The sequence below is a fragment of the Oncorhynchus mykiss genome, chromosome 5 (genome assembly GCF_057628025.1).
Source record: "Oncorhynchus mykiss isolate SJ-2025 chromosome 5, ASM5762802v1, whole genome shotgun sequence".
In the NCBI taxonomy this organism is placed as follows: Eukaryota; Metazoa; Chordata; class Actinopteri; order Salmoniformes; family Salmonidae; genus Oncorhynchus; species Oncorhynchus mykiss.
Window position 1 is genome coordinate 14,385,001 of NC_143026.1, and position 25,880 is coordinate 14,410,880.

At 41.6% G+C, this 25,880-nt stretch overlaps 1 protein-coding gene across 4 annotated transcripts in view; it reads right to left on the reverse strand.

Annotated features, from left to right (window-relative positions):
- Positions 1–20,257, reverse strand: part of scai (suppressor of cancer cell invasion) — a 38,498-nt gene extending 18,241 nt beyond the window's left edge. Inside the window, exons 1-3 of one of the 4 annotated variants that reach the window (XM_021601769.3) lie at positions 19,950–20,257; positions 19,088–19,166; positions 14,180–14,304 (exon numbers count right to left, since the gene is read on the reverse strand). In XM_021601769.3, coding sequence (XP_021457444.1) covers positions 14,180–14,286 — 107 coding nt within the window. In that variant the 5' untranslated portion in view covers positions 14,287–14,304; positions 19,088–19,166; positions 19,950–20,257. The remainder of the gene's footprint in view (positions 1–14,179; positions 14,305–19,087; positions 19,167–19,949) is intronic. The other 3 variants (XM_021601772.3, XM_021601771.3, XM_090233768.1) reach the window with 3 other exon arrangements.
- Positions 20,258–25,880: the final 5,623 nt, after the last annotated feature.

Genomic DNA, 25,880 nt, shown 5'->3' on the forward strand with positions numbered 1-25,880 from the left:
TCAGTTTGGCCGGCGGCCAGCTCTAGGAAGAGTCTTGGTGGTTCCAAACTTCTTCCATTTAAGAATGATGGAGGCCAGTATGTTCTTGGGGACCTTCAATGCTGCAGAAATGTTTTGGTACCCTTCCCCAGATCTGTGCCTTGACACAATCCTGTCTCGGTGCTCTACGGACAATTCCTTCGACCTGGCTTGGTTTTTGCTCTGACATGCACTGCCAACTGTGGGACCTTATATAGACAGGTGTGTGCCTTCCAAATCATGTCCAATCAATTGAATTTACCACCAGTGGACTCCAATCAAGTTGAAAAAACATCCAAGAATTATCAATGGAAACAGGATGCACCTGAGCCGAATTGAGTCTCATAGCAAAGGGGTCTGAATACTTATGTACAGTGCCTTGCGAAAGTATTCGGCCCCCTTGAACTTTGCGACCTTTTGCCACATTTCAGGCATCAAACATAAAGATATAAAACTGTATTTTTTTGTGAAGAATCAACAACAAGTGGGACACAATCATGAAGTGGAACGACATTTATTGGATATTTCAAACTTTTTTAACAAATCAAAAACTGAAAAATTGGGCGTGCAAAATTATTCAGCCCCTTTACTTTCAGTGCAGCAAACTCTCTCCAGAAGTTCAGTGAGGATCTCTGAATGATCCAATGTTGACCTAAATGACTAATGATGATAAATACAATCAACCTGTGTGTAATCAAGTCTCCGTATAAATGCACCTGCACTGTGAGTCTCAGAGGTCCGTCAAAAGCGCAGAGAGCATCATGAAGAACAAGGAACACACCAGGCAGGTCCGAGATACTGTTGTGAAGAAGTTTAAAGCCGGATTTGGATACAAAAAGATTTCCCAAGCTTTAAACATCCCAAGGAGCACTGTGCAAGCGATAATATTGAAATGGAAGGAGTATCAGACCACTGCAAATCTACCAAGACCTGGCCGTCCCTCTAAACTTTCAGCTCATACAAGGAGAAGACTGATCAGAGATGCAGCCAAGAGGCCCATGATCACTCTGGATGAACTGCAGAGATCTACAGCTGAGGTGGGAGACTCTGTCCATAGGACAACAATCAGTCGTATATTGCACAAATCTGGCCTTTATGGAAGAGTGGCAAGAAGAAAGCCATTTCTTAAAGATATCCATAAAAAGTGTTGTTTAAAGTTTGCCACAAGCCACCTGGGAGACACACCAAACATGTGGAAGAAGGTGCTCTGGTCAGATTAAACCAAAATTGAACTTTTTGCCAACAATGCAAAACGTTATGTTTGGCGTAAAAGCAACACAGCTCATCACCCTGAACACACCATCCCCACTGTCAAACATGGTGGCAGATTCATGGTTTGGGCCTGCTTTTCTTCAGCAGGGACAGGGAAGATGGTTAAAATTGATGGGAAGATGGATGGAGTCAAATACAGGACCATTCTGGAAAAAAACCTGATGGAGTCTGCAAAAGACCTGGGACGGAGATTTGTATTCCAACAAGACAATGATCCAAAACAAAGCAAAATCTACAATGGAATGGTTCAAAAATAAACATATCCAGGTGTTAGAATGGCCAAGTCAAAGTCCAGACCTGAATCCAATCGAGAATCTGTGGAAAGAACTGAAAACTGCTGTTCACAAATGCTCTCCATCCAACCTCACTGAGCTCAAGCTGTTTTGCAAGGAGGAATGGGAAAAAATGTCAGTCTCTCGATGTGCAAAACTGATAGAGACATACCCCAAGCGACTTACAGCTGTAATCGCAGCAAAAGGTGGCGCTACAAAGTATTAACTTAAGGGGGCTGAATAATTTTGCACGCCCAATTTTTCAGTTTTTGATTTGTTAAAAAAGTTTGAAATATCCAATAAATGTCATTCCACTTCATGATTGTGTCCCACTTGTTGTTGATTCTTCCCCAAAAAATACAGTTTTATATCTTTATGTTTGAAGCCTGAAATGTGGCAAAAGGTCGCAAAGTTCAAGGGGGCCGAATACTTTCGCAAGGCACTGTATATAAAAGGCATGTTTATTTTTAATACATTTTAGGCAAAAATGTAAAAAAAATCTGTTTCACTTTGTCATTATGGGGTATTGTGTGTAGACTGAGGATAAAAATGAATGTAATCAATCTTAGAATAAGGCTGTAACGTAACAAAATGTGGAAAAGGGGAAGGGGTCTGAATACTTTCCGAATGCATTGTAATTACAAAGTATTTTCTATTGTGAATGGAAGGGTCCTTATTTACAATGTGTAAAAAGGCAAGCTTTGTTGCATTTGACATGTCTGCAGTTACCATATATAAAATGATAAATCCTCTAGTTTATTCATAACAATTCCAATTATTTAATTGAAATCAGACACAGGGCACCAAACAAGCTAAGTCCCAAAGAAGAACTAGGACACTGATCCCAATCTTTGGTCTGATTCTAATAACCAAACCTCTGTAATTAGCGTGGAGGAACAGAGCACTGCAGCAGGGCTGGCTTTGGTTCATTCCAGGATGGGACCAAGCCTCCAGAGACAGGGTCACTGTGCCCCAGATTTCACATGCAGGCCTCGTCCAAAAAGCTACGCTGCCTGGACCCATCAGGATGATAAGAATCCTACCACAGGAGGCTCCATGAGGGGAGGACGGCTCATAATAATGGCTGGAATGGAATGAAGCACGTGGAAACCATGGGTTGGATGTGTTTGATACCGTTTGATTTATTCCATCCCAGCCATTACTCCTCCTCAATTAATTAAGGTTCCACAATTAACAATTACAAAAGGTTTCCAGGTACAGGCCTACAGGCATCACACTCCATGTGGAACCAAGTCTGGAGCTATAAAAGACAACAGCTGTCTTTGAGCCTTTGAGTTAATGTGATCAAAATAAAAAGAGAGACACCAAAGCTGGAGGGAAATTGCCACGCTCTACAGCAATATGAGTTTGTTTCTTTCTAAATAATTTGCAATCCTATACTGGAAACATACATACTGATCACATGGAGTGCAACTTAAAATAATGTGATTTCTTTATTTTTTAAACATCCATGTCAACATTTAGGCCAATCAATTCCATTAGTTATCGTTCCATCCTCATCTCTTCGCATGAGTCATAGATTCTACGACACACACAAACCCTTGGAGCAGTTTCCCTGGTAACTCCCAAATTCTAAGGTGGAGGCTGTTTGTCGTGTGTTAACAAATCGCCCAGTGTGACGGCTACTATAGGACCAGTGTGCAGAGTAGGGATGGGCATTTGACATTATTTCACTATTCAAATAATATCCTATTTTTTTCCAGATATCCGGATAGTCAAAATACACTGAGTGTACAAAATATTAGGAACACATCCCCCTTTTGCCCTCAAAACAGCCTCAATTCGTCAGGGCATGGACTACAAGGTGTCAAGTGTTCCACAGGGATGCTGAACCCATGTTAACTGCAATGCCTCCCACAGTTGTGTCAAGTTGACTGAATGTCCTTTGGGTGGTGGACCATTCTTAATACACACGGGTAACTGTTGAGTAGAGGTCGACCGATTATGATTTTTCAACACCGATACCGATTATTGGAGGACCAAAAACAATCTGATGCCGATTTCTAAAAATGTATTTGTAATAATGACAATTACAACAATACTGAATGAACACTTATTTTTAACTTAAATAATACATAAATAAAAATCTATTTTGCCTCAAATAAATAATGAAACATGTTCAATTTGGTTTAAATAATGCAAAAACAAAGTGTTGGAGAAGAAAGTAAAAGTGCAATATGTGCTATGTAAGAAAGCTAACGTTTAAGTTCCTTGCTCAGAACATGAGAACATATGAAAGCTGGTGGTTCCTTTTAACATGAGTCTTCCAATATTCCCAGGTAAGAAGTTTTAGGTTGTAGTTATTATAGGAATTATAGGACTATTTCTCTATATGATTTGTATTTCATATACCGTTGACTATTGGATGTTCTTATAGGCCCTTTACTATTGCCAGTGTAACAGTATAGCTTCCGTCCCTCTCCTCGCCCCTACCTGGGCTCGAACCAGGAACACATTGACAACAGCCACCCTCGAAGCAGCGTTACCCATCGCTCCACAAAAGCCGCGGCCCTTGCAAAGCAAGGGGAACAACCACTCCAAGTCTCAGAGCGAGTGACGTTTGAAACGCTATTAGCGCGCACCCCGCTAACTAGCTAGCCATTTCACATCGGTTACACCAGCCTAATCTCGGGAGTTGATAGGCTTGAAGTCAAACAGCTCAATGCTTGAAGCACAGCGAAGAGCTGCTGGAAAAATGCACGAAAGTTCTGTTTGAATGAATGCTTAGGAGCCTGCTGCTGCCTACCGCTGCCTACCATTGCTCAGTCAGACTGCTCTATCAAATCATAGACTTAGTTATAACATAATAACACACAGAAATACGAGCCTTAGGTCATTAATATGGTCGAATTCGGAAACTATCATCTCGAAAACAAGACATTTATTATTTCAGTGAAATACGGAACAGTTCCATATTTTATCTAACGGGTGGCATCCATAAGTCTAAATATTCCTGTTACATTGCACAACTTTCAATGTTATGTCATAATAACGTAAAATTCGGGCAAATTAGGCAGCCCAAACTGTTGCATATACCCTGACTCTGCGTGCAATGAACGCAAGAGAAGTGACAATTTCACCTGGTCAATATTGACTGCTAACCTGGATTTATTTTAGCTAAATATGCAGGTTTAAAAATATATACTTGTGTATTGATTTTAAGAAAGGCATTGATGTTTATGGTTAGGTACACATTGGAGCAACGATACGCACCGCATCGATTATATGCAACGCAGGACACGCTAGATAAACTAGTAATATCATCAACCATGTGTAGTTAACTAGTGATTATGATTGTTTTTTTATAAGATAAGTTTAATGCTAGCCACCTTGGCTTACTGCATTCACGTAACAGGAAGGCTCCTCGTGGAGTGCAATGGAATCAGGTGGTTGGAGCGTTGGACTAGTTAACTGTAAGGTTGCAAGATTGTGATTCTGCCCCTAAACGAGGCAGTTAACCCACCGTTCCTAGGCAGTCATAGGGCAGTCATAGGAAATAAGAATGTGTTAACTGACTTGCCTAGTTAAATAAAGATTAAATAAAGGTGAGGAAAAAAGAAAAGAAAAAAACGGCCAAATCGGTGTCCAAAAATACCGATTTCAGATGGTTAAGAAAACTTGAAATCGGCCCTAATTAATAGGCCATTCCGATTAATCGGTCGACCTCTACTGTTGAGTGTGAAAAACCCAGCAGCATTACAGTTTGACTCAAACCGTTGTGCCTGGTACCTACTTTAATACCCCATTCAAAGGCACTTCAATATTTTGTCTTGCACACTTACCCTCAATTTCACACATACACAATCCATGTCTCAACGATTAAAAATCCTTCTTTAAAATGTTTCCTCTTCATCTGCATGGATTGAAATGGATCTAACAAGTGACATCAATAAGGGATCATAGCTTTCACCTGGATTCACCTGGTCAGTCAATGTCATGGAAAGAGCAGGTGTTCCTGCTGTTTTGTATAATCAGTGTACATGTGTTTTAATGTATGTTTGTGTTTTAAGTAACTTTAATGGAGACTTGCTTGCACGACTCAAGAGATCCGGTGAGCTACACTCTGCTTGTTTAAGCTGGAAGGTGGAGGGGGTGCGAGAGAGGAGCAGGGGCCGGTGTACGTGACAGTGTGTGGGGCATGGAGGGAGAGAACCAAAGTAGCCAAACCAAATAACACGTTAGAGACAAACTTGTTGATCCCATAGGTTATGAAACCATTCCATCTGGTAGTGCCTGTCGTGAATGCATCAAATCGTTGTAAAGAAGGTTGATAGCTAGTGACCATATCCCCCGTGCATCCCGCAAAGGCGGAGGTGTTGCTAACATTTACGATAGCAAATTTCAATTAACAAAAAAAAAGACGTTTTCGTCTTTTGAGCTTCTAGTCATGAAATCTATGCAGCCTACTCAATCACTTTTTATAGCTACTGTTTACAGGCCTCCTGGGCCATATACAGCGTTCCTCATTGTGTTCCCTGAATTCCTATCGGACCTTGTAGTCATAGCAGATATTCTAATTTTTGGTGACTTTAATATTCACATGGAAAAGTCCACAGACCCACTCCAAAAGGCCTTCGTCCAACATGTCTCTGGACCTACTCACTGTCAGTCATACTCTGGACCTAGTTTTGTCCCATGGAATAAATGTTGTGGATCTTAATGTTTTTCCTCATTATCCTGGACTATCGGACCACCATTTTATTACCTTTGCAATTGCAACAAATAATCTGCTCCTACCCCAACCAAGGAGCATCAAAAGTCATGCTATAAATTCACAGACAACACAAAGATTCCTTGAAGCCCTTCCAGACTCCCTCTGCCTACCCAAGTCAGAGGACAAAAATCAGTTAACCACCTAACTGAGGAACTCAATTTAACCTTGCGCAATACCCTAGATGCAGTTTCACCGATAAAAACTAAAAACATTTCTCATAAGAAACTAGCTCCCTGGTATACAGAAAATACCCGAGCTCTGAATAAAGCTTCCAGAAAATTGGAACGGAAATGGCGCCACACCAAACTGGAAGTCTTCCGACTAGCTTGGAACCGTGCAGTCATTTTTTAGTACTATATCTCTTGACACAATGATGAAAATAATCATGGCCTCTAAACCTTCAAGCTGCATACTGGACCCTATTCCAACTAAACTACTGAAAGAGCTGCTTCCTGTGCTTGGCCCTCCTATGTTGAACATAATAAACGGCTCTCTATCCACCGGATGTGTACCAATCTCACTAAAAGTGGCAGTAATAAAACCTCTTGAAAAAGCCAAACCTTGACCCAGAAAATATAAAAAACTATCAGCCTACATCGAATCTCCCATTCTACAAAAAGGTTAGAAAAGGCTGTTGCGCAGCAACTCACTGCCTTCCTGAAGACAAACAATGTATACGAAATGCTTCAGTCTGGTTTTAGACCCCATCATAGCACTGAGACTGCACTTGTGAAGGTGGTAAATTACCTTTTAATGGACAAGGACAAGTTCTGGCCTGGTTTAGATCTTATCTGTCGGAAAGATATCTGTTCGTCTCTGTGAATGGTTTGTCCTCTGACAAATCAACTGTAAATTTTGGTGTTCCTCAAGGTTCCATTTTAGGACCACTATTGTTTTCACTATATATTTTACCTCTTGGTGATGTCATTCGAAAACATAATGTTAACTTTCACTGCTATGCAGATGACACACAGCTGTACATTTCAATGAAACATGGTGAAGCCCCCAAATTGCCCTCGCTAGAAGCCTGTGTTTCAGACATAAGGAAGTGGATGGCTGCAAACTTTCTACTTTTAAACTCGGACAAAACAGCTTGATCTAGGTCCCAAGAAACAAAGAGATCTTCTTTTGAATCTGACAATTAATCTTAATGGTTGTACAGTCATCTCAAATAAAACTGTGAAGGACCTCGGCGTTACTCTGGACCCTGATCTCTCTTTTGACGAACATATCAAGACGGTTGATGTGATCTTCCTGTCTGGGTTGTGGCGGAGATCTTTGTGGGCTATACCCGGCCTTGTCTCAGGATGGTAAATTGGTGCTTGAAGAATCCCTTTAGTGGTGTGGGGGCTGTGCTTTGGCAAAGTGGGTGGGGTTACATCCTTCCTGTTTGGCCCTGTCTGGGGGTATCATTGGATGGGGCCACAGTGTCTCCTGACCCTTCCTGTCTCAGCCTCCGGTATTTATGCTGCAGTAGTTTATGTGTCAGGGGGCTAGGGTCAGTTTGTTATATCTGGAGTACTTCTCCTGTCTTGTCCTGTGTGAATGTAAGTCTCTCTCTCTCTCTCTCTCTCTCTCTCAGCCATAGGACCATGCCTCAGGACTTCCTGGCATGATGACTCCCTGCTGTCTACAGTCCACCTGGCCGTGCTGCTGCTCCAGTTTCAACTGTTCTGCCTGCGGCTATGGAATCCTGACCTGTTCACCGGACGTGCTACCTGTCCCAGACCTATTATTTGACCATGCTGGTCATTTTTGAACATCTTGGCCATGTTCTGTTATAATCTCCACCCGGCACAGCCAGAAGAGGACTGGCCACCCCTCATAGCCTGGTTCCTCTCTAGGTTTCTTCCTAGGTTTTGACCTTTCTAGGGAGTTTTTCCTAGCCAACGTGCTTCAACACCTGCATTGCTTGCTGTTTGGAGTTTTAGGCTGGGTTTCTGTACAGCACTTTGAGATGTCAGCTGATGTACGAAGGGCTATATAAATACATTTGATTTGATAGCTAACTAAAGTAGCAAGGCTAATTAAGGCAATTTTGCTGCGCTCCCCTTAGCTACAACAACGCAATTCATATGAAACAGAAGCCTACCTGTTGGTTGGTCATTGTAGCCTACTCCTTCTCACTTAGCCAACCTAATCCCTTATTTTTTTTTACTTAATGGTCTATCCCTGTAGGCTATGTAGCAAAGTCACACAGATCATTTTATTTAAATTTAGACATTTTCATTATGCCTATTTTTTATGTATACAGTGCTTTCGGAAAGTATTCAGACCCCTTCCCCTTTTCCACATTTTGTTACGTTACAGCTTTATTCTAGAATGTATTAAATTAAAACATTTCCTCAATCTACACACAATACCCCACAATGACAAATTAAAAACAGGTTTTTAGAATTTGGGCAAATTTATAACACACAAAACAGAAATACCTTATTTACATAAGTATTCAGACCCTTTGCTATGAGACTCAAAATTGAGCTCAGGTGCATCCTGTTTCCATTGATCAACCTTGAGATGTTTCTACAACTTGATTGGAGTCCACCTGTAGTAAATACAATCTACTGGACATGATATGGAAAGGAACACACCCATCTATATAAAGGTCCCACAATTGACAGTGCATGTCAGAGTTAAAACCAAGCCATGAGGTCGAATTAATTGTCTGTAGATCTCCGAGACAGGATTGTTGAGGCACAAACCTGGGGAAGGGTACCAAAAATTTTTTTGCAGCAATGAAGGTCCCCAAGAACACAGTGGCCTCCATCATTCTTAAATGGAAGAAGTTTGGAACCACCAAGACTCTTCCTAGAGCTGGCCACCTGGCCAAACTGAGTAATCTGGGGAGAAGGGCCTTGGTCAGGGAGGTGACCAAGAACCCGATGGTCACTCTGAAAGAGCTCTAGAGTTCCTCTGCGGAGATGGGAGAACCTTCCAGAAGGACAACCAATCAGGCCTTTATGGTAGATTGGCCAGACGGAAGCCACTCCTCAATAATATGCACATGACAGCCTGCTTGGAGTTTTCCAAAAGGCACTTAAGGACTCTCAGACAATGAGAAACAACATTCTCTGGTCTGATGAAACCAAGATTGATCTTATTGGCCTGAATGCCAAGCGTCACATCTGGAGGAAACGTGGCACCATCTCTACAGTAAAGCATGGTGGTGGTAGCATCTTGCTGTGGGGATGTTTTTCAGTGCCAGGGACTGGGAGACTAGTCAGGATCAAGAGAAAGATGAACAGAGCAAAGTACAGAGAGATCATTGATGAAAACCTGCTCCAGAGCACTCAGGACCTCAGACTGGGGCGAAGGTTCACCACCCAACAGGACAACAACCCTAAACACACAGCCAAGACAACACAGGAGTGGCTTCGGGACAAGTCTCAATGTCGTCGAGTGGACATTATTTTTCCAAAATGCTCTCCCAATTAATCTAATACTAACGTCAGTTCAGATATTTTGAATAACAGTGCCCATCCCTAGTGCAGAGAGCTTATTGCACAGTGCAAGATGCTCCAGTCCTTTGGGGTCATTTGGGATTGGTGAAACCATGGTTTGTTGAGTGATAAATCTTGTTGATGTTGGCTTGAGAGGACAAGCACAGGCAATTATCATAAACACACCCCCGTAAAGCCCCCCCATGTCAACACAAAGGGCTTCTATGCAGGACAACGCTGATGCAGTGAGACAGATTTCACCAATGCGTCAGCCAAAACAGTCATGTTTGACAACATTGTTGAGATGCATGTTTCTCAATTACTACCAGCCACAACACTTTTGTCTGACAACACCGTTGCAGTGAGTCGAGCTGCAATTAGAGTATGCAGTGTTTCCCGTCTCTTCTAGGAAAGCGTTTGTTTCATAGTGGGATGCCAGTCACGCCACTTCAGTTTCTAGCCATACATCCCAGGGACGAGCGGAATGGAGAAGTAATGAAGCGACCAATTCCAAGCTCTCAGACAATCATTCAGGCACGCGCTGTTACTACTGTACACACTTGTTAGGGACAGAGGGATAGAGCGGGGGAGGGAGACAGAGAGAGAGAGCGAAGGGAGGCCTGCAGCTACTGACATACCCAGACTAAAAATAGACGAGAAATGACTGATTAACTCAAACACAACCCGTTGGCCACATGGGATATGGCGAACACATGGTCTGACATGAATATTTTTCCATTTTAATGTATGCGTGATTGCATGCGTGTATTCTGTGTATGTGATGTATTGAAAAGAAAACATCTTAACCCAACAGTAAGGGTTGGCAAAACAGACAAAGTGACACATTAGAAATCACATGGTTCCACTAATCAAATTGGGGTTGATACAAAGAAATTGTGTAATGCAGCTTCATATTTTTATTCACCTTAATTCTAAGTGTGTGGACCTTATTTTCAACACTGATCATTTCAGGTCTAAGAGCCATTTACTCAATATAACGTGTGCAGGTGAGGGATTGGCATTTGACATTTTACTATTTAAATAATATCATGGCATGTTTTCGGATATCCGAAATGCAAAACATTTTTTTAAATAAATATTGTTCAACAAATCAAAACGAAGCAAATGCACATGGCAGAGGTAAATGGGAAAGACTGATTTAATCCGGTAGTTTTGGCTAACAGCAATGTGACAGATGTTAATGCGAATACTCTAAAATCTGCATTAAAAAAATATGCCCATTTTCCTACCAGAGGTGTGTTTCAACTAAACTGACCTGGTGCACATAAAAATAACTTAATCGTATAACGTTTACTTTATCGAAAAGGGAAAAAAAGAAAGTTGTTTTCATTTGATTTTTTATCGCCGTTAATGATTTTGGCACAAAAAGTCTGTAAACATAAACAGCATAAACAGCAAATGTGCCCATGCTGATCTTGGTACTTGAGCTCCAGCCAACCACTTGCAGATACAGTGCAGACGGTACATGACGAGATTATGGATAAGAGCAAGATCATTTTTACTTCTCAATTGGCAGCTAAGCAACGATCATCATTTCACCACCACCTCAATAGTTTGGAAAGGAGCACCAAGCTCATCACTGTGCACTTTCACCACCCTATGAAGTTGTTCACAACTTCTTTTGTCTGTAGCCTAATAAACTGTTTGTGCTTTTCCAAGTCGCAGTGGGAGGACCACACAACATAACTTGCAGTAACACGATGCTTACTTCGCCGTGATGGTTATGTCAATCTTTGCATACAAAAGCATTTCCACCTCAATTGTAGCATAATCTATTTCCTCAACAAAAACATGATCCCACCTTGTCTACAGTTTTGTTTTGTCAACATTTGGAAAGTTTACCCTCAAATGATCTGTTTCCATCAGGCCTGGCGTGACATTCTTTAACTGACGTACTTTACTTGCAAAAAAAAGGTTGGATGGAAACCTGGTTATTGACAAGAGAAGTCTCGGTCTCGAGACAAGACTGCAGGGCTAAATGCACAGAAGAAGCTCAATGCACTGTTATAAAAACTACATTCAAAAGTTTATTTTATTATACACTGCTCAAAAAAATAAAGGGAACACTAAAATAACACATCCTAGATCTGAATGAATGAAATATTCTTATTAAATAATTTTTTCTTTACATAGTTGAATGTGCTGACAACAAAATCACACAAATTATCAATGGAAATCAAATTTATCAACCCATGGAGGTCTAGATTTGGAGTCACACTCAAATTTAAAGTGGAAAACCACACTACAGGCTGATCCAACTTTGATGTAATGTCCTTAAAACAAGTCAAAATGAGGCTCAGTAGTGTGTGTGGCCTCCACGTGCCTGTAATGACCTCCCTCCGACGCCTGGGCATGCTCCTGATGAGGTGGCGGATGGTTTCCTGAGGGATCTCCTCCCAGACCTAGACTAAAGCATCCGCCAACTCCTGGACAGTCTGTGGTGCAACGTGGCGTTGGTGGATGGAGCGAGACATGTCCCAGATGTGCTCAATTGGATTCAGGTCTGGGGAATGGACGGGCCAGTCCATAGCATCAATGCCTTCCTCTTGCAGGAACTGCTGACACACTCCAGCCACATGAGGTCTAGCATTGTCTTGCATTAGGTGGAACCCAGGGCCAACCGCACCAGCATATGGTCTCACAAGGGGTCTGAGGATCTCATCTCGGTACCTAATGGCAGTCAGGCTACCTCTGGCGAGCACATGGAGGGCTGTGCGGCCCCCCAAAGAAATGCCACCCCACACCATGACTGACCCACCGCCAAACCGGTCATGCTGGAGGATGTTGCAGGCAGCAGAACGTTCTCCACGGCGTCTCCAGACTGTCACATGTTCTCAGTGTGAACCTGCTTTCATCTGTGAAGAGCACAGGGCGCCAGTGGCGAATTTGCCAATCTTGGTGTTCTCTGGCAAATGGCAAACGTCCTGCACGGTGTTGGGCTGTAAGCACAACCCCCACCTGTGGACGTCGGGCCCTCATTACCACCCTCATGGAGTCTTTTTCTGACCGTTTGAGCAGACACATGCACATTTGTGGCCTGCTGGAGGTCATTTTGCAGGGCTCTGGCAGTGCTCCTCCTGCTCCACCTTGCACAAAGGCGGAGGTAGCGGTCCTGCTGCTGGGTTGTTGCCCTCCTACGGCCTCCACCACGTCTCCTGATGTACTGGCCTGTCTCCTGGTAGCACCTCCATGCTCTGAACACTACGCTGACAGACACAGCAAACCTTCTTGGTCCCCACCTGCAGAACCACTCCTTTATTGGGGGTGTCTTGCTAATTGCCTATAATTTCCACCTGTTGTCTATTCCATTTGCACAACAGCATGTGACATTTTTTGTCAATCAGTGTTGCTTCCTAAGTGGACAGTTTGATTTCACAGAAGTGTGATTGACTTGGAGTTACATTGTGTTGTTTAAATGTTCCCTTTAATTTTTTTGAGCAGTGTATTAAGAATTTTAAATATCATGGTATAACATTGAGTGGCTGCTGCCAACACACTGACACTGACTCAACTCCAGCCACTTTAATAATGGGAATTGATGGGAAATTATGTAAATATATCACTAGCCACTTTAAACAATGCTACCTTATATAATGTTACTTACCCTACATTATTCATCTCATATGCATACGTATATACTGTACTCTATATCATCGACTGTATCCTTATGTAATACATGTATCACTAGCCACTTTAACTATGCCACTTTGTTTACATACTCATCTCATATGTATATACTGTACTCGATACCATCTACTGTATCTTGCCTATGCTGCTCTGTACCATCACTCATTCATATATCCTTATGTACATATTCTTTATCCCCTCACACTGTGTACAAGACAGTAGTTTTGGAATTGTTAGTTAGATTACTCGTTGGTTATTACTGCATTGTCGGAACTAGAAGCACAAGCATTTCGCTACACTCGCATTAACATCTGCTAACCATGTGTATGTGACAAATAAAATTTGATTTGATTTGATTTGATATCCTTGAAGGTAAAAATGTCACAAGGATCATTTACATTTAGAGCTTTTTCAATGTTAATATAGGTCTACCATGTACAGCTTTTCAATGTTAAAATAGGCCTACCATATAGAACTTTTTCAATGTTAATATAGGCCTGCCATGTAGTGCTTTTTCAATGTTAAAATAGGCCTACCATTTATTTTCTTCAAAGATGAACACTCACTCAAGTAATCTAATACTAACGTCCGTTCGGATATTGGATTGATCAGTTAACCGTGCCCAAACCGAACGTATTTTTAAAAAAAATAAAAAATAAAAAAATTATACCTTACTGCATTGAATGTCACATAACTTAAGAGTATTCCATTGAGAAGTAAACATTTAGAAACGACTCAGCCATAAATCAAAACACAATACAGAAACCTCAAGAGACAGACAGACAGAGACTGACCTTAGACCATTGAAGAGTTGTTTGGACTTGTCCAGCAGGTAGCAGAAGTCTGTGACCGTCTTCCTTTCACCCAATGGGATGTCATCCTCAGCCCCAGCTCCAGTCATGTCACCTGCTTCTCTCCCCTGAAAATCCACAGAGCATCTATGACTTGATAGAAGCCATAATACGTATGTTAAAACTAAAGAGCATTTTGTCATGTATCATTCTTTGTTGTAGATAATATTCATCTGACAAAAATGGCTGTAAGCTAAAACTAAAATCAAGCCTGCAAATGCCATGTCTGTGGAATACATATTGTTTGGAAGACTACAAAAAAAGGTGGGAACTTGTGTCTTTTAGACAACTGTGGAACAAGGTAAAACCACACCATAGGGAAGAACTGCAAGCCTCATCACAGTGAGTAACCTATTATGAGAGGTTTGGTCCTGGTTAAAATGAAGGTTGTGTGGGAGGCCAGTGGGGCCAGAGGCTAAATAGGCACTGTTCATCTGCTAAGTCATGCAACTGAAGAGGGACAAATCAACATGCACACTGTCCCTCACACAGACACTGAAATATCCTCTGTGTGTGAGCCTTTTCTGCATCACCAGAAAACCCAAGGGCTCTACACTGTCCAACAATTCACTGTCAAGCTCTGGTAATCACACTCTGGCAAACAGCATGTAACTTGCTAACCAGCACATGCATTCAAGGTGTGTGTGTGTAAGATTGGGTCATACACGCACACTGAAATGTAGCATGCAAGCATCTTTTCTGCATCACCATATGACCAAAGGGCTCTACACTGTCCAACACTTAGGCTAACTGCTGTCAAAGCCAACCAGCTCAAGCAAATTACTCCCCCTTTTGCAGAATAGGAGCAACCAATTATAAACAATTTAACAGAAAAATATATTGGATTTTTTTAAAGAAAAAGTATATATAAAGCCACTAATTAATGAACTTGTGCGAGAATACAAGGCTTGCCAAACTCTAGACCAACTGTACTCCACACACAGACGCACACGTCCAAAGCTCTCCCTCGGTCTTAATTTGGCAAATCTGAACATAATTCTATCCTCCTAATTCCTGCTTACAAACAAAAACTAAAGCAGGAAGCACCAGTGACTCAGTCAATTAGGAGGAGGTCAGATGAAGCAGATGTTAAGCTACAGTACTGTTTTGCTAGCACAGACTGGAATATGTTCCGGGATTCTTATTAGAAAGCTTATAAGAAATACCGCTATGCCCTCCGACGAAACATCAAACAGGCAAAGCATCAATACAGGACTAAGATTGAATCATACTACACCGGCGCCGATACTCGTCGGATGTGGCAGGGCTTGCAAACTACTACAGACTACAAAAAGGGAAGCACAGCCGTGAGCTGCCCAGTGACACAAGCCTACCAGACGAGCTAAATTACTTCTATGCTCGCTTCGAGGCAAGTAACACTGAAGTATGCATGAGAGCATCAGCTGTTCCGGATGACTGTGTGATCACGCTCTCTGTAGCCGATGTGAGTAAGACCTTTAAACAGGTCAACATTCACAAGGCCGCAAGGCCAGACGGATTACCAGAATGTGTACTCCGAGCATGTGCTGACCAACTGGCAAGTGTCTTCACTGACATTTTCAACCTGTCTGAGTCTGTAATACCAACATGTTTCAAAGAGACCACCATAGTCCCTGTGGCCAAGAACACGAAGGTAACCTGCCTAAATGACTACCGACCCATAGCACACACATCTGTTGCCATGAAGTGCTTTGAAAGGCTGGTCAAGGCAATTTGAAACAGATCATCAGATGATGCAATCTCTACTGCACTCAACACCCTTTCCCACCTGGACAAAAGGAACACCTATGTGAGAACGCTATTCAAATGCTGTTCATTGACTACAGCTCAGCGTTCAACACCATAGTGCCCTCAAAGCTCGTCACTAAGATAAGGACCCTAGGACTAAGCACCTCCCTCTGTAACTAGATCCTGGACTTCCTGACAGGCCGCCCCCAGGTGGTAAGGCTAGGTAACAACTAGAGGTCGACCGATTATGATTTGTCAACGCCGATACCGATACCGATTATTGGAGGGCCAAAAAAGCCGATACCGATTAATCGGCCACATTTTTTATTTACTTGTAATAATGACAATTACAACAATACTGAATGAACACTTATTTTAACTTAAATAATACATAAATAAAAATCTATTTTGCCTCAAATAAATAATGAAACATGTTCAATTTGGTTTAAATAATGCAAAAACAAAGTGTTGGAGAAGAAAGTAAAAGTGCAATATGTGCTATGTAAGAAAGCTAACGTTTAAGTTCCTTGCTCAGAACATGAGAACATATGAAAGCTGGTGGTTCCTTTTAACATGAGTCTTCCAATATTCCCAGGTAAGAAGTTTTAGGTTGTAGTTATTATAGGAATTATAGGACTATTTCCCTCTATACCATTTGTATTTCATTAACCTTTGACTATTAGATGTTCTTACAGGCACTTTAGTATTGCCAGTGTAACAGTATAGCTTCCGTCCCTCTCCTCGCTCCTCCCTGGGCTCGAACTAACAACACAACGATAACAGCCACCATCGAAGCAGCGTTACCCATGCAGAGCAAGGGGAACAACTACTAGAAGGCTCAGAGCGAGTGACGTTTGAAACGCTATTAGCGCGCGCTAACTAACTAGCCATTTCACTTCGGTTACACCAGCCTCATCTCAGGAGTTGATAGGCTTGAAGTCATAAACAGCGCAATGCTTGACGCACAACGAAGAGCTGCTGGCAAAACGCACAAAAGTGCTGTTTGAATGAATGTTTACACGCCTGCTTCTGCCTACCACCGCTCAGTCAGATACTTAGATACTTGTATGCTCAGTCAGATTATATGCAACGCAGGACACGCTAGATAATATCATCAACCATGTGTAGTTAACTAGTGATTACAATTGATTGTTTTTATAAGATAAGTTTAATGCTAGCTAGCAACTTACCTTGGCTTACTGCATTCGCGTAACAGGCTGTCTCCTTGTGGAGTGCAACGAGAGAGAGGCAGGTCGTTATTGCGTTGGACTAGTTAACTGTAACTGTTGCAAGATTGGATCCCCCGAGCTGACAATGTGAAAATCTGTCGTTCTGCCCCTGAACGAGGCAGTTAACCCACCGTTCCTAGGCCGTCATTGAAAATAAGAATGTGTTCTTAACTGACTTGCCTAGTTAAATAAAAGGCATAAAAATAATAATACATTTGAAAAAAATCAGCACCCAAAAATACCGATTTCCGATTGTTATGAAAACTTGAAATCTGCCCTAATTAAATCGGCCATTCCGATTAATCCGTCGACCTCTAGTAACAACATCCACCACGCTGATCCTCAATACGGGGGCCCCTCAGGGGTGTGTGCTCAGTCCCCTCCTGTACTCCCTGTTCACTCATGACTGCATGGCCAGGCACGACTCCAACACCATCATCAAGTTTGCCAATGACAACAGTGGTAGGCCTGACATCGACGAGACAACCTATAGGGAGGAGGTCAGAGACCTGGCCGTGTGATGCCTGGACAACAACCTCTCCCTCAACGTGATCAAGACAAAGGAGGTGATTGTGGACTACAGGAAAAAGAGGACCGAGCACGCCCCCATTCTCATCGATGGGGCTTGAGTGGGGCCGGTTGATAGTTTCAAGTTCCAAACTATCATGGTCCAAACACACTAAGACAGTCATGAAGAGGGCACGACAAAACCTATTCCCCCTCACAAACCTGAAAAGATTTGGCATGGGTCCTGAGATCCTCAAAAGGTTCTACAGCTGCACCATCGAGAGAATCCCGACTGGTTGCATCACAGCCTGGTATGGCAACTGCTCGGCCTCCGACCGCAAGGCACTACAGAGGGTAGTGCGTACGGCCCAGTACATCACTGGGGCCAAGCTTCCCGCCATCCAGGACCTCCATACCAGGCGGTGTCAGAGGAAGGCCCTAAAAATTGTCAAAGACGCCAGCCACCCTAGTCAGACTGTTCTCTCTGCTACTGTACCTAAGTCTAGGTCCAGAAAGGCTTCTTAACAGCTTCTACACCCAAGCCATAAGATTCCTGAACAGCTCAAAGGCTACCCATACACCTCTTTTATGCTGCTGCTACTCTGTTTATTATCTATCCAGTCACTTTAACTCTACCTACATGTACATATTACCTCAACTAACCGGTGACCCCGCACATCGACTCTGTACTGGTACCCCCTGTATATAGCCTCACTATTATTATTTTACTGCTGTTGTTTAATTACTTGTTACTTTTATTTCCTACTTATCTAAAAAATATATATACTTAACACAATTCCTTCTTAACTTCTTAAATCATTGTTGGTTAAGGGCTTGTAAGTAAGGATTTCACTTTAAGGTCTACTACACCTGTTGTATTCGGCCCAAGTGACAAATATATTTTTTTTTACTAGCTACACCTCCTTGTTAAGGGAAGTGTCGATGGTATCACTAATGTAGCCTAGTATATTGTGGCAGCATTGAGAACTTAGCTAGTGTCTGGGGCAATCAAACATAATTGTTGATGTTATTCACATATTAAAGCATGCGATGGTAGCATCATGTTATTGGTATGATTATTATTGCCAATAACTGGGGACAGGACCAAGAGGAGAGTTGATTGTCAAATCATTCTGGTCCATAAGACAACCAAAAGGGGCTGTATGCTTTCAAGGGGCACTGTATAGTCCAAAAAGTAGGTTATATTTAAATGAATGACTCTCTCCCCAGACTAGAGCTGGAGGTAGTGGAAAAATCGTCACAATTTGCTTCATTGCCATCATTTCTTTTCAGTGGACATTTTGGACGCAATTGCATTTCAAATCCCCAGAGTATAACGTGGATCATATCATCATCCAGCTACAGAAATCATATGAAATGTACTCACCTCTCAGAACAGGACAGGCTTGTGTCAAGTCCGAATCCACTTGAAACAGTAGAGGTTGACCCTATAGGTGCCTATACGTCTTAAAATGAGACATTGGTTTGACATCAGTGAAGAGGTATTGATTAAAACGACAATCTGTGCACAAATTAACCGGCCACAGTGACAACGCACTGCCAGTTACTAGCGTGCTAAGCTATCGTAAATTCACGATTTTATGTGGGCAATTTAACGTTGTGCAAAAAACTACATAGCTAGCTAAACAGCTTATAAGGTATAGGTGCACTCATGGCGGCAGGTAGCCTAGTGGTTAGAGCGTTGGGCCAGTAACTGAAAGGTTGCAAGATCGAATCCCTGAGCTGACAATGTAAAAAATCTGTCGTTCTGCCCGGAACAAGGCAGTTAACCGCTGTTCCTAGGCCGTCATAGAAAATAAGAGTTTGTTCTTAACTGACTTGCCTTAAATAAAAGGTCAAATAAAATTCAGCAAATTAATAATGCATGTACCTGTAAACTAGATAGGTAGCTAGTTGGTAACGTTGAGGTGTTAAGGTTATTAGCTAGGTAGATTTGGAAACGTGCATGAATAAAATTGCCTTTCAACTACTTGGCAATGCAAATCCGTTACTGTATCTCGATTCTTTTGTCTTTACAATCAATGCATGTAGTTAGCTAGCTATTAGCAATGCATCAATCTAAGCAGCTTGCTAATGATGTGCAACCAATTTCACCCAGCTACTAGTTAGCTGCGTAAACAGCTGGACAGTTGGATTTGTAGCTAGCCAGCTAAAGAAAATATAGCTAGCTAGCCATTTCTCGACTTCTCCAAATATACTAGCTATCGTTAGCTAAACTGGCTAACTACCTGACTCAGTCCTGATGTCTCCACCCTGTCGTCCTGAGAGCAACCGTATCCAGGTGTAAATGTATGAACCCTTTTAAGTCAGAGCCTCCAATGCAGTGCCGCACTGTCATTTACAGCGGTTTTACACTAGGAAAAAGAAACGGAACCGTGGTGCACCAAGCCGATGGCAGTCAAACTAACTGCGGGTGGTTGTATATGTGTGTGCTCAGACTGTGGAAGGAGGAGGGTGAATGGAGAAAAAACGTCAACGTTCTGCACGAGGGGCACGTTCAGTCAGTCGTCTTTGCTACCTGGTTAAAAGCCTGTCTGTAAGAGTTCCAGTCATTTCAATAAATGAAATAAACACCTTGATTTTGAAGTACGAACTTGTACTTTCATGAGATACTTGAATAAGTCAAATTGCCGAAGGTTATCATAATCATAAACACAAGGATATGATATATTCCTTTAATTTTGATAGCTTCAAATCATGTATGAAAGTAAATTATAACCAAAGTGTAACTCAGTGTAACCACTCAGGCTAAAACCCTGACTTCAAATCAACTGAAGTATGCTAACCACAATCAAAAGAGAGTTCGCACTGTTGCAGGTAGTTGCGCCATCCCACTTCTGACATCCCAATCGAATTGTATTTGTCACATGCTTCATAAACAACAGGTGTAGGCTAATAGTGAAATGTTGAATTAGAGCCCCATCCCTACAAAGCAGAGAAAATTTGGAAAAATAATAGAAAAAGAATAACATGAGGAATAAATAACACTCAGAGTAATGATAACTTTGGTATAATTAATATACAAATATATATATACACACACAAGCTACCTGTACTGAATCGATGTAATTGAGGTAGATACAGTATGTATCCAACTTAGGTTGGAGTCATTAAAACTCGTTTTTCAACCACTCCACAAATTTCTTGTTAAACTATAGTTTTGGCAAGTCGGTTAGGACATCTACTTTGTGCATGACAAGACCTTTTTCCAACAATTGTTTACAGACAGTGAAATAATCTATCACAATTCCAGTGGGTCAGAAGTTTACTTACACTAAGTTGACTGTGCCTTTAAACAGTTTGGGAAATTCCAGAAAATAATGTCATGGCTATAGAAGCTTCTGATAGGCTAATTTGAGTCTATTGGAGGTGTACATGTGGATGTATTTCAAGGCCTACTTTCAAACTCAGTGCCTCTTTGCTTGACATCATGGGAAAATCCAAAGAAATCAGCCAAGACCTCAGAAGAAAAATTGTAGACCTCCACAAGTCTGGTTCGTACTTGAGAGCAATTTCCAAACATCTGAAGGTACCACGTTCATCTGTACAAACAATAGTACGCAAGTATAAACAGCATGGGACCATTCAGCGGTCATACAGTTCAGGAAGGAGACGCGTTCTGTCTTCCAGAGCTGAAAGTACTTTGGTGCGAAAAGTGCAAATCAATCCCAGAACAACAAAGGAGCGTGTGAAGATGCTGGAGGAAACAGGTACAAAAGTATCTATATCGACATAACCTGAAAGGCCGCTCAGCAAGGAAGAAGCCACAGCTCCAAAACCGCCAATAAAAAGCCAGACTACGGTTTGCAACTGCACATGGGGACAAAGATCGTACTTTTTGGAAAAATGTCCTCTGGTCTGATGAAACAAAAATTGAACTCTTTGGCCATAATGACCATCGGAGGAAAAAGAGGGAGGCTTGCAAGCCGAAGAACATCATCCCAACCGTGAAGCACGGGGTGGCAGTATCATGTTGTGGGGGTGCTTTTCTGCAGGAGGGACTGGTGCACTTCACAAAATAGATGGCATCATGAGGGGGGGGAATTATGTGGATATATTGAAGCAACATCTCAAGACATCAGTCCGGAAGTTAAAGCTTGGTCGCTAATGGGTCTTCCAAATCAACAATGACCCCAAGCATACTTCCAAAGTTGTGGCAAAATGGATTAAGGACAACAAAGTCAAGGTATTGGAGTGGCCATCACAAAGCCCTGACCTCAATTCTATAGAAAATACACGGGTAGAACTGAAAAAGCATGTGCGAACAGGGAGGCCTACGAACCAGACTCAGTTACACCAGCTCTGTCAGGAGGAATGGGCTAAAATTCACCCAACTTATTGTGGGAAGCTTATGGAAGGCTACCCAAAACATTTGACCCAAGGTAAACAATTTAAAGGCAATGCTACCAATACTAATTGAGTGTATGTAAACTTCTGACCCACTGAGAATGTGATGAAAGAAATAAGCTGAAATAAATCACTTATGCTGACATTTCACATTCTTAAAATATAGTGGTGATCCTAACTGACCTAAAACAGGGACGTTTTACTAGGATTAAATGTCAGGAATTGTGAAAAACTGAGTTTAAATGTATTTTACTAAGCTGTATGTCAAACTTCCGACTTCAACTGTATATGTATGGGTAAAGTGACTAGGAACCAGAATATTTAAATAAATCAACAGTAGCAGCAGCATATGTGATGAGTTAAAAGAGCAAAAAAGGTCCATGCGTAGCTACAGTGCCATCAGAAAATATTCACACCCCGTGACTTTTTCCACAATTGGTTGTGTTACAGCCTGAATTTCAAATGGATTACATTCAGATGTTTTTGTCACTTGCCTACACACAACTCATGTCAAAGTGGAATTATGTTGATCAAAATTGACAAATTAATTTTAAAAAAGTCAGATGTAAAGCTTAAATGTCTTGAGTCCATTAGTGTATTCAACCCATTTGTTATGACAAGCTTAAACAAGTTCAGGAGTAAAAATGTGCTTAACAAGTCACATAATAAGTTGCATGAACTTACTCTGTGTGCAATTATAGTGTTTAGCATGATTGTTGAATAACTACCTAATCTCTGTACCCCACACATACAATTATCTGTAAGGTCCCTCAGTCGAGCAGTGAATTTCAAGCACAGATTCAACAACAAAGACCAGGAAGGTTTTCCAATGCCTCAAAATGAAGGGCACCTATTGTTAGGTGGGTAAAAATAAACAGACATTGAATATCCCTTTGAGCATGGTGAAGTGAATAATTACACGTTGGATGGTGTGTATTAACACACCCAGTCACTACAAAGAAACAGGTGTTTTTCCTAACTCAGTTTTGATTTCACCAGGCCAATGGTGCCTTTAAAACAGTTAGAGTTGAATGGCTGTGATGGGAGAAAAGTGAGGATGGATCAACAATGTAGTTACTCAACAATACTAACCTAAATGACAGAGTGAAAAGAATGAAGGCTGCACAGAATACACATTCCAAAGCATGCATCCTGTTTGCAACAAGGCACTAAAGAAATACTGCAAAGAATTTGGCAAAGCAATTCACTTTTTGTCCTAAATACAAAGTGTTATGTTTGGGGCATATCCAATACAACACAGAACCACTCTCCATATTTTCAAGCATAGTGGTGGCTGCATCATGTTGTGTATGTCACTCGTCATTCAGGGCACCTTTAGGTAAAAACTTTTTTTTTTTTCCTGTTTTGCTTGTTATTTTGGCATTAATACAAGTCACATATCAGTATGCAAAAAAAATGTTAAAGTCTGAGTTAATAAAGCCGCATACAAACATGGTCTCATTTTTGCTTTCTTGAGTAAGGCAGCTCCAAAATGCAGGTGTTTCAGCCTAGCTCAGTGCTTTGTGGTGGTGGGGCTGGCCAGCAGAAAATATGGTGTGGCTTTCAGGATATACAGTGCCTTGCGAAAGTATTCGGCCCCCTTGAACTTTGCGACCTTTTGCCACATTTCAGGCTTCAAACAAAAATATAAAACTATTTTTTTGTGAAGAATCAACAACAAGTGGGACACAATCATGAAGTGGAACGACATTTATTGGATATTTCAAACTTTTTTAACAAATCAAAAACTGAAAAATTGGGCGTGCAAAATTATTCAGCCCCTTTACTTTCAGTGCAGCAAACTCTCTCCAGAAGTTCAGTGAGGATCTCTGAATGATCCAATGTTGACCTAAATGACTAATGATGATAAATACAATCCACCTGTGTGTAATCAAGTCTCCGTATAAATGCACCTGCACTGTGATAGTCTCAGAGGTCCGTTAAAAGCGCAGAGAGCATCATGAAGAACAAGGAACACACCAGGCAGGTCCGACATACTGTTGTGAAGAAGTTTAAAGCCGGATTTGGATACAAAAAGATTTCCCAAGCTTTAAACATCCCAAGGAGCACTGTGCAAGCGATAATATTGAAATGGAAGGAGTATCAGACCACTGCAAATCTACCAAGACCTGGCCGTCCCTCTAAACTTTCAGCTCATACAAGGAGAAGACTGATCAGAGATGCAGCCAAGAGGTCCATGATCACTCTGGATGAACTGCAGAGATCTACAGCTGAGGTGGGAGACTCTGTCCATAGGACAACAATCAGTCGTATATTGCACAAATCTGGCCTTTATGGAAGAGTGGCAAGAAGAAAGCCATTTCTTAAAGATATCCATAAAAAGTGTTGTTTAAAGTTTGCCACAAGCCACCTGGGAGACACACCAAACATGTGGAAGAAGGTGCTCTGGTCAGATGAAACCAAAATTGAACTTTTTGGCAACAATGCAAAACGTTATGTTTGGCGTAAAAGCAACACAGCTCATCACCCTGAACACACCATCCCCACTGTCAAACATGGTGGTGGGAGCATCATGGTTTGGGCCTGCTTTTCTTCAGCAGGGACAGGGAAGATGGTTATAATTGATGGGAAGATGGATGGAGCCAAATACAGGACCATTCTGGAAGAAAACCTGATGGAGTCTGCAAAAGACCTGAGACTGGTCTCGCGATGTGCAAAACTGATAGACATACCCCAAGCGACTTACAGCTGTAATCGCAGCAAAAGGTGGCGCTACAAAGTATTAACTTAAGGGGGCTGAATAATTTTGCACGCCCAATTTTTCAGTTTTTGATTTGTTAAAAAAGTTTGAAATATCCAATAAATGTCGTTCCACTTCATGATTGTGTCCCACTTGTTGTTGATTCTTCACAAAAATATACAGTTTTATATCTTTATGTTTGAAGCCTGAAATGTGGCAAAAGGTCGCAAAGTTCAAGGGGGCCGAATACTTTCGCAAGGCACTGTATATATTTTTTTACAATAAGCACATACGAAAACCTAGTTCATTCTGTTTTCCACCAGACACAGGTAGATTAATGAATATTTCAGCAGGACAATAACCTAAAAAACAGGGCCAAATCTACAGTGCATTCAGAAAGTATTCAGACCCCTTGACTTTTTCCACATTTTGTTTCGTTAAAGCCTTATTCTAAAATTGATTAAATTATTTTCTCAATCAACCTACACACAATACCCCATAATGACAAAGCGAAAACAGGTTTTTTAGTAATGTTAGCAAATGTTTAAAACATTTAAATCAGAAATACCTCATTTACATAAGTATTCAGGCCTTTTGCATGAGACTCATTATTGAGCTCAGCTGCATCCTGTTTCCATTGATCATCCTTGAGATGTTTCTACAACTTGGAGTCCACATGTGGTAAATTCAATTGATTGATTTGGAAAGGCACACACCTATCTCTATAAGGTCCCACAGTTGACAGTGCATGTCAGAGCAAAACCTTGAGATTGAAGGAATTGTCCGGCACAAATCTGGAGAAGGGCACCAAAACATTTCTGCACCATTGAAGGTACCCAAGAATAGTGGCCTCCATTTTTAAATGGAAGAAGTTTGGAACCACTAAGACTCTACCTAGAACTGGATGCCCAACCAGTGAGCAATCGGGGGAAAGGGGCCTTGGTCGGGGAGGTGACCAAGAACTCACTGTGGAGATGGGATAATCTTCCAGAAGGACAACAATCTCTGCAGCACTCCACCAATCAGGACTTTATGGTAGAGTGGCCAGACGGAAGCCACTCCTCAGTAAAAGGAATATGACAGCCCACTTGGAGTTTGCCAAAAGGCACCT